Source organism: Pagrus pagrus (assembly GCF_965226575.1).
Source record: "Pagrus pagrus genome assembly, chromosome: 11".
Lineage (NCBI taxonomy): Eukaryota > Metazoa > Chordata > Actinopteri > Spariformes > Sparidae > Pagrus > Pagrus pagrus.
In genome coordinates this window covers 4,076,537-4,090,864 of record NC_140195.1, presented here as the reverse complement: position 1 = coordinate 4,090,864, position 14,328 = coordinate 4,076,537, and the positions used below count along the sequence as shown (strand labels likewise).

The 14,328-nt window shown below is 43.6% G+C and overlaps 2 protein-coding genes and 1 long non-coding RNA gene across 5 annotated transcripts; 2 read left to right on the top strand and 1 right to left on the bottom strand.

The window, feature by feature from the left end:
- Positions 1-91: 91 nt before the first annotated feature.
- LOC311265199 (isocitrate dehydrogenase [NAD] subunit gamma, mitochondrial-like) lies at positions 92-5,710 on the top strand. Its single transcript, XM_084366596.1, has 11 exons — positions 92-369; positions 1,473-1,520; positions 2,079-2,176; positions 2,335-2,450; positions 3,286-3,346; positions 3,463-3,595; positions 3,678-3,811; positions 3,926-4,028; positions 4,183-4,329; positions 4,858-5,013; positions 5,154-5,710. The coding sequence occupies exons 1-11, from the start codon at positions 301-303 to the stop codon at positions 5,253-5,255; spliced, it is 1,167 nt and encodes a 388-aa protein (XP_084222722.1). The 5' UTR covers positions 92-300; the 3' UTR covers positions 5,256-5,710.
- LOC311265200 lies at positions 4,941-13,374 on the bottom strand. 2 transcript variants are annotated; one of them, XR_014623555.1, is made up of 5 exons: positions 13,286-13,372; positions 12,637-12,768; positions 11,114-11,182; positions 5,117-5,251; positions 4,941-5,029 (listed from the first exon to the last, which is right to left on the bottom strand). It is a non-coding gene; the product is annotated as an uncharacterized lncRNA (long non-coding RNA). The 2 variants fall into 2 exon arrangements; XR_014623554.1 differs by lacking the exon at positions 12,637-12,768 and having other exon boundaries at positions 13,286-13,374.
- Positions 7,300-13,457, top strand: LOC311265198 (vasopressin V2 receptor-like; the record flags this gene model as incomplete). 2 transcript variants are annotated; one of them, XM_084366594.1, is made up of 7 exons in its annotated part: positions 7,300-8,531; positions 11,460-11,734; positions 11,824-12,069; positions 12,193-12,339; positions 12,430-12,745; positions 12,860-13,078; positions 13,273-13,457. In XM_084366594.1, the coding sequence occupies exons 2-7, from the start codon at positions 11,465-11,467 to the stop codon at positions 13,455-13,457; spliced, it is 1,383 nt and encodes a 460-aa protein (XP_084222720.1). In that variant the 5' UTR covers positions 7,300-8,531; positions 11,460-11,464. The 2 variants fall into 2 exon arrangements, with proteins under 2 accessions (XP_084222720.1, XP_084222721.1); XM_084366595.1 differs by lacking the exon at positions 7,300-8,531 and having other exon boundaries at positions 11,191-11,734.
- Between the last annotated feature and the right edge of the window lie 871 nt (positions 13,458-14,328).

Genomic DNA, 14,328 nt, shown 5'->3' with positions numbered 1-14,328 from the left:
GCCCTGCTAGCCTGCCTGTCAGGGTTACCATGGCGACGGGAAGCTAGCTTAAAGGACTGCACATTCACTGTGTGTGTGTGTGTATCTTTGTCTCTGTGTATCCTCTCTAATAACACAAAAACAACAAAAACTATGGCGAATTACAGTCTCTTGGATGAGTGAACGTGTGGCTGTGGGGAGTTTGAGGGTGAGAGAGAGAGAGAGAGAGAGAGAGAGAAACAACACAAAACAGGAGATTAACGGTGGTGAGCGCGCAGCTCGCCCCCGTGTCGTCCATCTGCATCCGCGGTGAGAGTGAACATGACGGCCCGGTCTGTGCGGTCCCTCCCCGGAGTCCTAAAGTCCGTGTTCGGCAACCGGTTGTCAAGGGTAGGAGCAGTCTCTTGAGTTCACCGGCAGACTTTTAACTGCTACACAGACTTTAGTTTTTGACATTTAAAGGTTTTTTTTTAACGTGACCGGTTATATTTGCCAGAACAGCAGCGGTGAGTGTAGCTAAGCTGATTATCGGTGAGGTTAGTTGGCTAACGGAGCTAGCTTGGTTAAATGTCGCTGTCCGTTCAGCACCACTGCTGTTTGCTGTCAACTTAATGCCAACATGGGAGAAAATTTACTACTACTCGAGCAGCATTCCTCTATTTCTCCCAAGCGAGATAAGGTTGTAAATGCACACTGAAACTGCTCCCTGCACCGTCATAAATTATTCAAGGACTATTGCAACAGTGCTTCCTCTACTAATGGTGGCCGGTTAACAAGTTTACTTCCCCGCAGAAAAAAAAAAAGGACTGAGGAGAAAGTCTGCGGGTAGAAAATCTGCAACAAAACTTTAAATATACATCATATGCATTTACACCAGTGCTCAGAAAGTTGTGATGCATTCATGGTGCAACAGTTGCAAACCTTTTTCAAGCATGTAGGACCCCACAGAGGGCACTGCATCGAGTTTTCTCCATTTTAAGGGCATCCATTAGTGCAATGCATCACATTTTTCTGCATTGGAAGAGCACTTTATCATGTTTTCTTGCACATCTAGCCATTTTATAATGTTTATCTACCATAGGGGAATACAGGTGGTGTAGCAAACAAAATAAATTGGCCACAATATTGATAATCAGTTATAAATTTTAAAAAAAAAAATAAATAAATCAATGCGAAAATGTCTTTGTCTTTTTGTTTGGACTGTTTTTTTTTTACGATATGATTATGTCAACTTGGATTATGGGAAAAGTAATGGCCGATGAACAACCTTTTGTGGACCAAACAGTCATTTAATTGAGAGAATAATTAGCTGATTGATTGAAAATGAGAATTAATGTTAGTTGGTGCCCTAAACACACCTTGAGTTCCTGACAGTAGTGATAATATAATCATATCAACGCTAAAAGAATGACTTCAGTCCCGAAATAAATGACTGGCTTCTGATTTATCACTTGATTTTAATGCATATAACCATCTTGTCTCTGTCTTCACAGGTTTATGGCGCAGCTGCATGTAATCAGAGACACAAGTCCACTTATACCGTAAGTTGTTCATGATACAAAAATGCAAGAACAAGGCAGTAGCTTTGATTTATGAGGGTTTAACAGCGAGTTTGTCACTTCAGGAGCTCAGTCAACACACCCACACTAACTTTACCTATGACCTTCCTAACCCAGAACCCCACTGTTATATCCCACTGGGAAATTCCTGGAAAAACAAAGATCAAATACCTCAACACGTCTTTACTGCATGTCCACAGGAGTATCAGTGTTGCTTGTGTTTGTGATGCCACCAGGAAGTTGCTGGTCAACATGTGGCTGCCTCCTCCTCACTGTCCTACTAACCTCCCTGTTTTCTCTCCTCCGTTCTGAATCCCTCCTCCTTCCATCCACCCACGCCAGACCATAGTGAGTATGGCTGCTCACGACACACACAGACAGTGGTGTAGCATAAGTTGTGCAGTTTGTGAAGTTTCTGCAGTATCTCTCCAGCGTAGGCTCAGTGGTTCTGAGACTAAGCTAGAAAGAGAGAGACCCAGTAGTCTCTACTGGACTGAATGGAGAGGAGTTTGACTTTCTGTACTTGTGTATGCATGGTAGCCTCCACCGGCGCGGTATGGAGGCAGGCACACTGTGACTCTGATTCCCGGAGATGGCATCGGACCAGAGCTGGCCCACCACGTGCGCGAACTATTCCGGTGAGAATTCACACATCCTGCACACAGACACACAAACACACACACAGACACAGACACAGACACACACTGTTGGAATGAAGTCAGTGACCGACTCATACACTGACTAAATGACTCAGCTGTGTCACACTGAAGTGATCTCCATCTGTTTTTATTCTCAGGTTCTGCTGCGTGCCAGTGGACTTTGAAGTTGTCAATGTGGACTCATCTATGGCGTCAGAAGATGACATCAATAATGCCATAATGGCCATCAGACGCAATGGAGTTGCACTCAAAGGTAAGTGTTTTATATGTGGATATGTCTGAGTTTGTGTATGAAATCTATAAATCCCACAATGCACTGTATATAATATACACTAAGTTGCCAGTTAATTAGGTACAACTTGCAAAAACTGATGCAGTCTAACACAACAGTTCTGCAATAAATCCTCCCTTCATAAAGGGTCCAATGTTCAGTTTTTGTTGAAACTGTTTTAGAGAGGTGTTGATTCAACTGAATGATTATTTTGGAGGCAGCAGCTTGTGGTGCAGTTGAATTGTCTGTGTAACACGACACAATTCAACAGCAATGCCAACGGCAAAACCTCCAAAATGATCATACAGTTGAATCAACACTTTTCTATGCAAGGCAAGTTTATTTATATATGTATCCAAGGTGATTCAAAGTGCTTTACAGTGGTAAAGAAGTAAAACATTTGACATTAAGACATGTTAAAAATGGCATAACAACAACAAAAAATACATTGGAAAACACAATAACTAGCTACAGATTTAAAAAGATGTTATGAGTCTAATTATTTGAAAGCCAGTAAACAGTAATGTTTTAAGCCCTGACTTAAATGAGCTGACAGTTTAAGCAGATCTCAGGTATTTAGGATCTTGTTCAACAGGTGGGGAGCATAGAAACTCACCTTGCTTGGATTTAATCCAGGGAATTAATCTGGATGCTTCATGACAAATAAGTAATAATATCTCAAAATCCATCCTTTTACACACAGGAAGCCATGAACAACATTATAACCTTTATGGAGGGAGGATTTGTTGCAGGAATGTACGTTTCTGTCTCTGTTTTAGTCGTTGCTCTTTAAGTGCAACTTTGTCTGTTTAACCAGGTAACATTGAGACCAACCACAACTTGCCACCATCCTACAAGTCCAGAAACAGCCTGCTCCGGTAAGTCCACCATGTTTCACCGCTTTCCATCTTCTTTATCTAATCTTAAAGTCACACAGTGTGAGTGCTTCAGCTTCAGCTTCAGCAGCTAGCTTCCTGTTTCTCTCTCTCTGCAGCACCACTCTGGATCTGTATGCCAATGTGATGCACTGCCAGTCTCTACCAGGAGTGAGGACACGCCACAAAAACATCGACATCATGATTATCAGGGAGAACACTGAGGGAGAGTACAGCAGCCTGGAGCACGAGGTATGTAATAATCACTTTGATGATATATACGTGATTAAAAAAAAATCGACCTCCATCCTTGCTCTTTTCTTCCTCCCTGCAGAATGTACCGGGTGTTGTTGAATGTCTGAAGATCATCACCAGAACAAAATCTTTACGCATCGCTGACTACGCATTCAGGGCTGCTCGGGCAACAGGACGCAGACGAGTCACTGCTGTACACAAAGCTAACATCATGTCCGTTTGTAATGGCTCAAGGCCCTGACCTTTTTGTTTTAATCTCTTGTTATTCATCTTCCTCGTGCTCTAAAAAAACAAGACACATCTTAACGCGTGTGTTTGTTGGAACAGGAAGTTGGGTGACGGCCTCTTCCTGGAGTGCTGCAAGGAGGTCGCTAGTGGTTACCCTGAGATCACCTTCGACAGCATGATTGTGGACAACACTACCATGCAGGTAATCACGGCATGTACCGAGTATTTCAAAATTTCTACCAGTGGAACACAAACTAGCAGGGGTCTGCTGGCACTTCTTCAACCCCCAAAATAATCAGATACTTCAGTTAGTGCCCTTTTCATAGTTGAAATTGTGTTTTAATGTTGTGTGTTAGCTTGTTTCCAGGCCCCAGCAGTTCGATGTGATGGTCATGCCCAACCTGTATGGCAACGTGGTGAGCAATGTGTGTGCCGGGCTGGTTGGTGGACCGGGCCTGGTGCCTGGAGCCAACTACGGGGAGGACTACGCCGTGTTTGAGACGGTGAGAGGATTCACATCAGACTCAGAAGAATGTCAGCAATAAAAGTCGACATGAGAGACAGGAAAGAGACAGCTTTTTTCTCTGCCTAAGAAAACCTAAACCTTCATCAATTTTAAATGATGACAGGCTGTTACCACACCAGGCTCTCAGGTTACAGGCAGCTCGACGAAAAAATGTATCAGGAACCAATAAGAGAATCGATTAAGAATCGGACCATTAAGCAGAATCAATAACAGCTTTGGTATCAATAACATCTTAGCGATCCCTAACAGTATATGTATGTTGAATGTCTTGCATAGATTAAGAGGTTTGGTAAAAAAGAAACATTTCCATAATTATGATAGAAAGAAATCAGAATATTTTTCTATACTCCTTCAGTTTAAATCTGGAAACTGAAATAAGAAAGTATTTCCTTCTTCAGAGTTTAGCAGTAGCACATCAGTACTGCAGCAATTTTGTGAATAACCAGATATAAAAGCTGTGACATGTACCTCCGTTTACAAAGTCAACATGTTCTTCTACGTGCAGGGCACCAGGAACACCGGTAAGAGCATCGCTAACCGCAACACAGCAAACCCCACGGCCATGCTGCTGGCCTCCTGCTTGCTGCTGGATCACCTGAAACTCCACGCCTACGCCAGCATGATCCGCAGAGCCATCCTCTCCACGATCACCGAGACTCGGGTACGTCCTATTCTCACTGCGAAACAATGACAGCAGAAAAGAAAATGTTATCGAATGAACTTCCACCCAGTGATGATGTGTTGCATTATTGTGTCTCCTGTACTTTTGTGTCTTCATGCGTCATCTCCTTCATTCTCCAGCTGCACACTGCTGACCTGGGAGGCCAAGGCTCCACCTCTGAAGTGGTTCAGTCTATCATGAATGCTGTTCAGAGCACTGGGCCTCAGACCTTGAGCATCTAGAACAAACACACAGAAATACTGTGATTGCTCTCACAGCAGAGATGTTTACTAGTGTGCCTCTGTTCAATGAGTCTTCTATGCAATTTAATAAGAAATAATACTGAAGTAAAACTGTGTACACGAACAGTATGGATGTCTATGCAGCAGTTTTCTCCTCATCTTAACAAAGATTGTTTCCTCCCCTCCCAACTGTTATCTGAAGCACTTTGTTGTTTGCATCCCCTTCTTTATTTTTCACTGTATGAATCACGATCACACCCAATCCTTTCCATGTTTATTAGTTTTATTAATTAATATATGATCAAATAATAACAGCGATTAAACAATGAAACCAGCTATTCTACTTTAACTTTATTTTAAACCAACCACAGATGTTGTTCATCTACTGAATCACAGCTGTCTTACTACCGAATGTATTGGGCGTAATTTACCTCTAATAAAGCTCATAAAGCTCATGTCTCTGTATTTCATTCTCTTGTCTTCAGAAGTGTTTGTTCTGAAGCGAACGTGTATGAGTGCCTGTTGCACTGTCTTGTCTAGACCACAGGGAGGCCACATTGTCTTGTGTAACCGCCACATTCAGTCACACTGTTGTGACTGACTGAAACTTTACTCTCTAATAACTCCTTTTTGCAGTAGGAGTACCTTCAGCAGTCGTACTCGCTGTGTTTTTATTAGTAGCAATGATAAAAACATCTTGATTCGTAGCGCCCAAAGTACACCAGGATTAAAAACAGTATTCAGCAGAAAACAAAAACGAAACTAACAGTCAAGTTAAATGTTTCATACCAATAGTGGAAATTAAAGCAGAAATAGAACGAGATAATAGCAAAAAAATGAATAAAATAAGCTGATAAAGTGGAGTTGCCCATCATTAAAAGCCAGGTGAAAAAGAAAAGTCTCTGAAGTACCTGCTCTAAAATCCAGAGGGAGGGTATCTAGTAATCTAAGTCTTGTAATAAATGCCTCATATCGGCTCAAAATGTTTTTCGCTACCTTAAAATGGCAAAAATAAATCTAGCTGAGCCTCCAAAATCACTCCCAGACGTGTAACTGTGTTGTTGTCTGATGGGACAAACAGTCAAATACTGACTGGTACAGTGATAGTAGTGGCAGCATCACTGTACTACAAGCAGTGGTGATACTAACAGTAGCTACTAGCAGTATTGGTATTAAGTAGTAGTTGTACTAGTGGCAGTAATAATAAAGCTAATATCAGCCTACTAATATAAAGAATATAATTTATTGTATAGTGTTATAATGTGCTTGAATGCAGGAAAAAATGCTAACATTAGCAGACAAGTAAACAACCTCTACCTGAGGGTGAGGTGTGCAGAGGCTTATATGGGTCAAGAGGCCTTAAATGTTCATTGTACAACATTGATTTTAGTATAAATCAGAGTGAGAAGGCTAAAGGCTGTGATACAACAGTTGTCCTTAAACACGAGCGCTGACACTTAATGATTCAGTTTAAAGGTAACCAACATTAAAATCAGTAATACAGGTTAATGCGGCAATCATTTCTCTAAAGGCTTTTTTGGAGGCACAGTTTATTAAATAACCAACAGCACAGAGATGAGAGGGAACAAGCAGACCGACAGCGAGGGGGAAAGTCCAGTCTGCGACGTTGAATGTTATGTTCAGTGCTTTAACATGTAGGCCACCGCAGGAATCAATCATTTAACAACGCCGCTCTGCAGAATCTGAACTTTTACTGTCAATACTTACATTTCACTGCTGATATTTGATGATGTATGTCCAAAAACCATTGTGGTGGAAAGTACATTTACTCTGAGACTGTACCTCTTTCATATACTTGTACTTTACTTGTGTATTTCCATTTAATGCCACTTTATACTCCACTACACAAATATTGACCAGTTTACTCCACTAAATGTGTTTTCTAAGTTTAGTTACTTCAAATATTCAGATTACAGATGAGCTCCACCTTCACCAGGTGCAACAATAAAGTAATGAACAGATAAAGGCATTTCTTATATCAATACAATCCTATAAAATAAATCGTTCTATCCTTATGAAAAACACATAAATAATCCACATTGTAGCGCTTGGTGACATGTTTCTTCATCACCATGAACACACACACAGTTTATTTTGACTCCATCCCACATAAACCATCACTGCTGCCCTAAATACTCACTATAGCACCAAATGTGTGTCAATCCACATCTGAAAATAGTCCCCATCAAATGCTTGCCTGACGCTGAGCGGCACAGAGGATGTCAGTCAACGCTTTTCATGGGATTTCTTCACAAAGACATTTCATACACACATTTTTGCCAATGTTTGTTTTGCCTACAACTAATTACACCCACTGATCAAGGTTACTGACACCCAGAAACTACTCAACAAACAACAGAAAAACCTTTTTAAGAAAAATAATCAAAAGTTTGAAACAGCTTGAGCGGCGACCAGCGTCGTGTGCGTTTTGTGTTTCCATGTTTTTGTGTGTATGTTTCAGGTCGCTCAGCGGGCCCCTCGATAATGAGACGCTTCTCCAAATGAGGGAGTAATTGAGGGGAAGCAAACAGATTACTGCACCGTCAGAGAGGGACGGAGAGGGGGAATGCAGGAGCCGGACGAGAAGAAGGAAGGGGGGAGTAAAAAAACAGGGAGCAGGGGTGAGAAAGAGACGGCAATTCTCCTCCTGTTGCTGCCGTCTTTACATCCCATCTGTCACAACATCTGACGCTGACTCTTCCCCCTCTCTCTCAGCCGCTGATGCAAAATCACACGTACACATATCAGTTTAATGTGTGTGCACGAGAAGCTCTTTGATCATTACGGGAGGCTAATAACAGAAATCTCATTTGATCTGCTGGTTGTGCACTTTAGTTCTGCACTGAATGTGGATCAAAGTCGGGCCAAAAGCATCGCCGTGAGTATCTAAACAATCAGCAGGAAATCACATTAATTCACCGACGCGGCCCGGGCCGTCACGTCCTTTGAACAACAAGCCCGCTTTTCCATTCAAGAGCCCCGTCTGTCTTTTTTCTCCCCCTTCGCATAAAAATCCAGGAGAGGCGAGAAAGAGGGAGGGATGTGCTGAAGAGGAGGGGTAGAAGGGAGGAGATGGGGAGACAGGAGTCAGCAGCGTGAGCTTGCAGAGGTCACCATCGGAGTAATAAGCAAGCTGAAAGCTCACACACACACACTCACACAGACGCAGCATGGATGCGGCTAGTGTGTGCAACAGCAGATCAGGTTGTCCTGGCTCCTACAGATGCTTCACAGGACGCTGAAGAGGAAGACGAGGTGAGTGAGTCGTCTACGTTTACTTGCACTTTGCTTCTGATTTTCCTTCTCTTTTGTTTCCTACTTAAAAGGGAGATTTACAATGTGTAGAAGTGGCTGCAGAGGCTACAGGTGGATGTCTGGAAGTGTTTAGAAGGATTAAAGTTGATAGAGGAGTATTTCTGGTGATAATCATCTTCACGAGAACAGTTGAAAAGACTAAGGACGATTGATTTGAGCTTTTTTGTTTGGTGAAAGGAAAAATGAGTGTTGAACAGCAGGTGTCCGGTGTTGTAATTGGATTAGCATCGCCAAAAGATGTCAACAAACTTGCTGATGTGAAGAGAACCTCGGATGAACCGACCATCAGCTTTCAGGGCTGAAGCTGACTCTGTATTTAACGCCTGTATAGTCTTTTTTAAAGCGTATCCTCCGGCTGCACGGACGGTTATGAAAGCAATAAGTTTCTCAGCTTCAAACTGAAATATTTACATCCCCGGTGCCACGACGAGATTTCACTCCAGCCGACTTTGGATCAATTTTCAAAAGGGAATTATGAAGAACAGATGATTTCACCTTCACAGGTTTGTCATTTTCTGATCAATGGGCTCATGATTTTAAATCAAAAGCAGGTTTTTGAAATGTTTCACTGCAGCAGAAGACAATTCTCACAAGAGGGAAATCTTAATTTCCTGTACGATTGTTTCCAGTCTTGTGTTTCGAGGCAGAATTGGAGTCAAAAGGCTGTTTTTCAAGACAAAGTCTCCCGAGTGCACACTGGAAAGCCTGTTTTGTGTTAATATAGATAGATGATACTGTCGCTGGCTTTTCCTGTTGACGGTTGAAGAAGAACTCAGGTCATCTACTCGAGCATTATCAGTCAAACAAACTCAAAGTATCAGAAGTAAAAGTACTCACTCTGCAGAAAAATGTCCCCTGTGGATGAAAAAATATTATAAATGACATAATTAGATTGTTTTTACTGATGCATCAACTTATAAACATTGTTTTAGTGTTGTAGCTGCTGGAGGTGGAGCTGATGTAATGACTTTACATACAGTTGCGTTGTCTAGTGGTCGACAGTGATGGAATTTAACTACTCAAGTACTTTACTTAAGTACAACAGTGGAGTACTTCTACTTTACAAGAGTACTTCCACTTTCTGCTACTTTATACTTCCACTCTGCTTCATTTCGGAGGCAGATATTGTACTTTTTCCTCACTACATTTATTTGATAACTTTAGTTACTAGTTACTTTGCAGATTACATGCAGCATCAGATACTGTAAATATCTTTTTTTTAGTTTTAATAGTCTATTCTATCTGACTTGTTTGTGTTTGTGTACAACTACTCCACGTGCCTTTAATTGCCCCCCCGGGGGACAAATAAAGTTTTTTTGAATTGAGTTGAATTGAAAGCAGCGTATTTTAAAATGTCTTTTACTGCAATCTGATTTTAAAAAAGAAAAAACACTCATTCCGATAATCATGAAAATGCTGAATATTGGACCTGATAACTGGCCCGGGCTCATAATCGGCTGATCCATAGATGCATACATGTAAATATAGAGTAAGTATGATTTATTTAGTTATTTAGTTATTTAGTACATTTATTGCCAGAAAATTACTTCTGATACGACGATTTGTACGACTTTTGTACACTTCTTAACCAGACTGGTGTTTTATCGTACGTTTGGTCGGTAACTAAAACTCTTGTTTTTAATGTTTTTTATACGTTTTGCTAATGTTTCTTACAGCTGTTTTTATTATATACTCATCTCTTTGAGGCATGCTTTGCGATATTGGGCAATAATAAACTCTGACTTGACTTGTCCACAGCTGTCCAATGAAGGCAGTGGAGTAAAAAGTACAATATTCTCCTCTAAGATTTAGTGGCGTTGAAGTATAAAGTACCACAAAATTTCACTTGTGTATATGTAGAGAGTAACTTTCCACCACTGTCCTTGCACTTGCTCTTGTTTGGTAGTGAGTGCAGTTGGTTCAGCTGTCTAACTGTCAGCTAGTGTGTAAAGTTGATCTCTGGACATTGGTCGAACAACTCAGTGCGACATTTGCACTCAGTAAATGGTCCCACACGAGGGGCCCCTCTCTGCATGCCACTGCGATTGTGTGTTTGTTGAACTGTAAAAGTGTACAGGGCACTGCTGTAAACATGCTTCATTGTTTTACAATTAATGTGCTTACACCCTGCACACACATCCCTTTTAACTATAGCTGTGTGTGGGGGCATGTTGCCGGGCAGAGGTCAGGTAAAACAGACATGGTGTCAACTTTGACCTTAAGTATGTGGATAACAGTGTCGATACTCTGGGGAACAAGTGACGGTGATTATCCACGAACCACGAACTAAATGATGAATAAACGTGTTTCATAACCAGCGATGTCACAACACGTCCTGTAATCATGTCTGGCAACGTGATCGAGGTCTACGGAGAAAAGATCTACGTGAATCGCTACGTGGAATTCACTAATTGGGTGAACTAACATGCAAATAATTAACATGAACTAAATGCGTTTACTCAAGTGCTATATTTAAAGGATTAGTTCACCCCCAAACTGAAAATCCAGTCATATCTACTCACCCGGGAGATGATGGAAAGTCGGGGTGGAGTTTCTGGAGCTTCACAGCGAGGCAGCCTAACAGCATCCTCCTGAACAAAACACATTTACACATTTTATTAAACCAAAATCTGTCATGCAGCTGAAAACCTTGTGTTGAGTTTTCTCAACACATAAAGGAACATTTCACCGTTCAGTTCGTCACAAACACTCAACACATCTGGAGATGCATGAACATCGGACAGGAGGGTTGACCCGGTAATACGGACACACAGATCCACTTTCCTTCAGGATAATAACCAAGTTTCTCTTCTGTCTCACTGAAGTCTCCTCTTCCTCTCCTCCTCCTCTTCTTCCTCTCCATCCAAGCCAACATGTCAGTCTCCATGGTAACAGACCTAAACCCCTCCATCGACTGGCCGGTGGTCTCGGTGACCCCGGCGGGTACGAATGTCACAGACTGGGAGCGTGACGCCCTCCTGGCCGTGGGAGAGGTGGTGGTGCTGGCCGTCATCTTCGTGATGGCGCTGCTCGGCAACGGGCTGGTGCTGGTGGTGCTGCTCAGGCGGAGAGGACACCACAACCCGCTGCACCAGTTCATGCTCAACCTCTGTGTGGCCGACCTGGTGGTGGCGTTTTTCCAGGTAACACACGCACACACACACACACTAAGGGCTACCCCCTCCCTGTGTCTCACCCCGCCCTTCCTCCCCCCCTCCTCTTCCTCTCTGAGGTGTTGCCCCAGCTGGTGTGGGATGCTAAAGGTCGCTTTCCGGGCCCGGACTTCCTGTGTCGTCTGGTGAAATACCTGCAGGTGCTCGGGATGTTCGTCTCCTCCTACATGATCGTTGCTATGACGGTGGACCGGCACTACGCCATCTGCTGCCCCCTGCTGGCGCACCGCAGCGGGGCCACCCAGCGCTGGAACAGCTTCATACTGCTGGCCTGGGCGCTGTCGCTGCTGCTCAGCCTGCCACAGGTAGGGTGCCACAGGTAGGGTGACACAGTCTGTAGTCTGTCGTCTGAATAAATCTTTACAGATACAGTTTCTGAAATACTCATGACAGAAACATGTTATTTAGTTAACCCTTTACCCCTCCAGGTGTTCATCTTCTCCCAGTCAGAAGTGGCTCCAGGTGTCTACGAGTGTTGGGGAAACTTTGCTGAGACGTGGGGCCTCAAAGCCTACGTGACCTGGATGACCCTGGCTGTCTTCATCCTCCCTGTCCTCATCATCACCGTCTGCCAGGTAGAGAAGAAACAAGCCAGAACTGGACTTTACTCCTAGCATACCAAGGCTTTAACATCACTGGACTCTTCATGTCCCCTTTCCCCTCAGGTGCGAATCTTCATGGAGATCCACAACAATTTGTACCTGAAGTCAGAGCGCCACCTGTCTCCCTCCTCCCTCCCTCCATCCAGGCGGGACAGCCAGAGAGGAGGAGGAGGAGGAGGAGGAGGAGGAGGAGGAGGAGGCAGCAGCAGAGGGAGGTCCAGTCTGCCCCCGTATGTTTCACCAATCATGTTCAACAACCCTGCAACTCACACCAGCTTTGAGCCTGGATCCACCTATCAGCACCTGCCCATGGGTCCACTCAGGTCCAACAGTGTCCCATCACACTGTGATATTCACAGCTACACGGCCGTTCATCCAGGTAAGACCCGCACTCAGTACAGACTGCTGACAGATAGAGAGACATAGAAAATGGTGCTTTGGTAACGTGAAGATTTAATGTTAATGTTAATGTTCTGACTGTGCTCCCTGTCAGCTGAGCTGCAGCCTGATGTGATGCCCGACCCGGCAGCGCCCTCTGCTGTCTGCTGCCCCCCACCCAAAGCCCCCCCTGCCCGCGGCGGAGAGGTATCAGCGGCCATGTCGAAGACGGTGAGGATGACGCTGGTCATAGTGCTCGTCTACTCGCTCTGCTGGGCCCCGTTCTTCAGCGTCCAGCTGTGGGCCGCCTGGGACCCCGACCCACCTCAGAACGGTGCCGACACACAGAATAAACCCATGTTTTACACCTCAATCAAATTTAGACAAGTACTTCTATATGTTCCTCACATTTATGGTGAGCAAGTTTTATCAACATCACTGAGTTTAATCAGCTGTTATCTACCTGACATTTACACATCCCTACCTGTGTGTGTGTGTGTGTGTGTGTGTGTGTGTGTGTGTGTGTAGGTGCAGTGTTCACCCTGCTGATGCTGCTGGCCAGTCTGAACTCCTGCACCAACCCCTGGATCTACTCCGCCTTCTCCAGCAGCGTGTCTCCGGAGCTCCGGCTGCTGCTGCTCTGCCGGGCACACACACCTCGCCGAGGCTCCATACCCAACGACTCCACCACCACACACACCTCCAACTACTGAACAATATCCACAACAAACAAACACAGTCAGCAGTCATGACACGCCATGATGGGCCCCTTAAATACACAACTGACTCTTGAAGAATGCCTCAGAAGTAGTGTGATTACTTTTTCCACATGTTGACTGTTGTGTTTTTCTTTTACATTTTGGGAAATACACTTACTTGCTGTCTTGCAGAGAGTTGCATCAGAAGATGGATATGACTCTCACAGTTGTCCATGAAGGCTAACATACAGCCAAGAGCTCAAGCTAGCTTAGCATAAAAACTGGAAACCAAAACAGCTAGCTTGGCTCTGCCCGGTTGAAACTAAATCCACATATATCAGCACCTCTGACACTCACTAATTAACAAGTTACAACTCAAGTGCGACTTTTTAAAACTGAGTGTAGCTAGCAACAACATTTCGGGGTTTTTGGGGGGTCTGTAGCTGACCTTTCTGACCTTCCGGCTGTTGCTAGGTACCCAGCAAGGAGCTAGCTAGGTGACTAACGTTAGCTTATCAAAGAAATAGACAGGCCCATTAAAACATGTAGCTACGAGGCGAATTGTCGTTTTTAAACGTTTTTTTTTTGTACGAATTAAACAAACAGGATATATCAAGTACTGTGCTTTAGCTCACTGGGAAAGTGCCAGTTATCGAGCTGTCTTAATGCTAAGCTAATCGACCGTTAGCGCGGTAGTTTGAAATGGTGGCCAAACAGCTTCCTTCCCTAACCACTTCTCCTTTACAATTGTTGTTGTTAAAAGTATTTTTAACATTTTTTTGGGAAATACACTTACTGGCTTTCTTGCAGAGAGTCTTATCAGGTGAGCGATGCCACTCTCGTAGCTGTCTGTGAATGATGATGGTAACATACCAGTGCCAGGCTC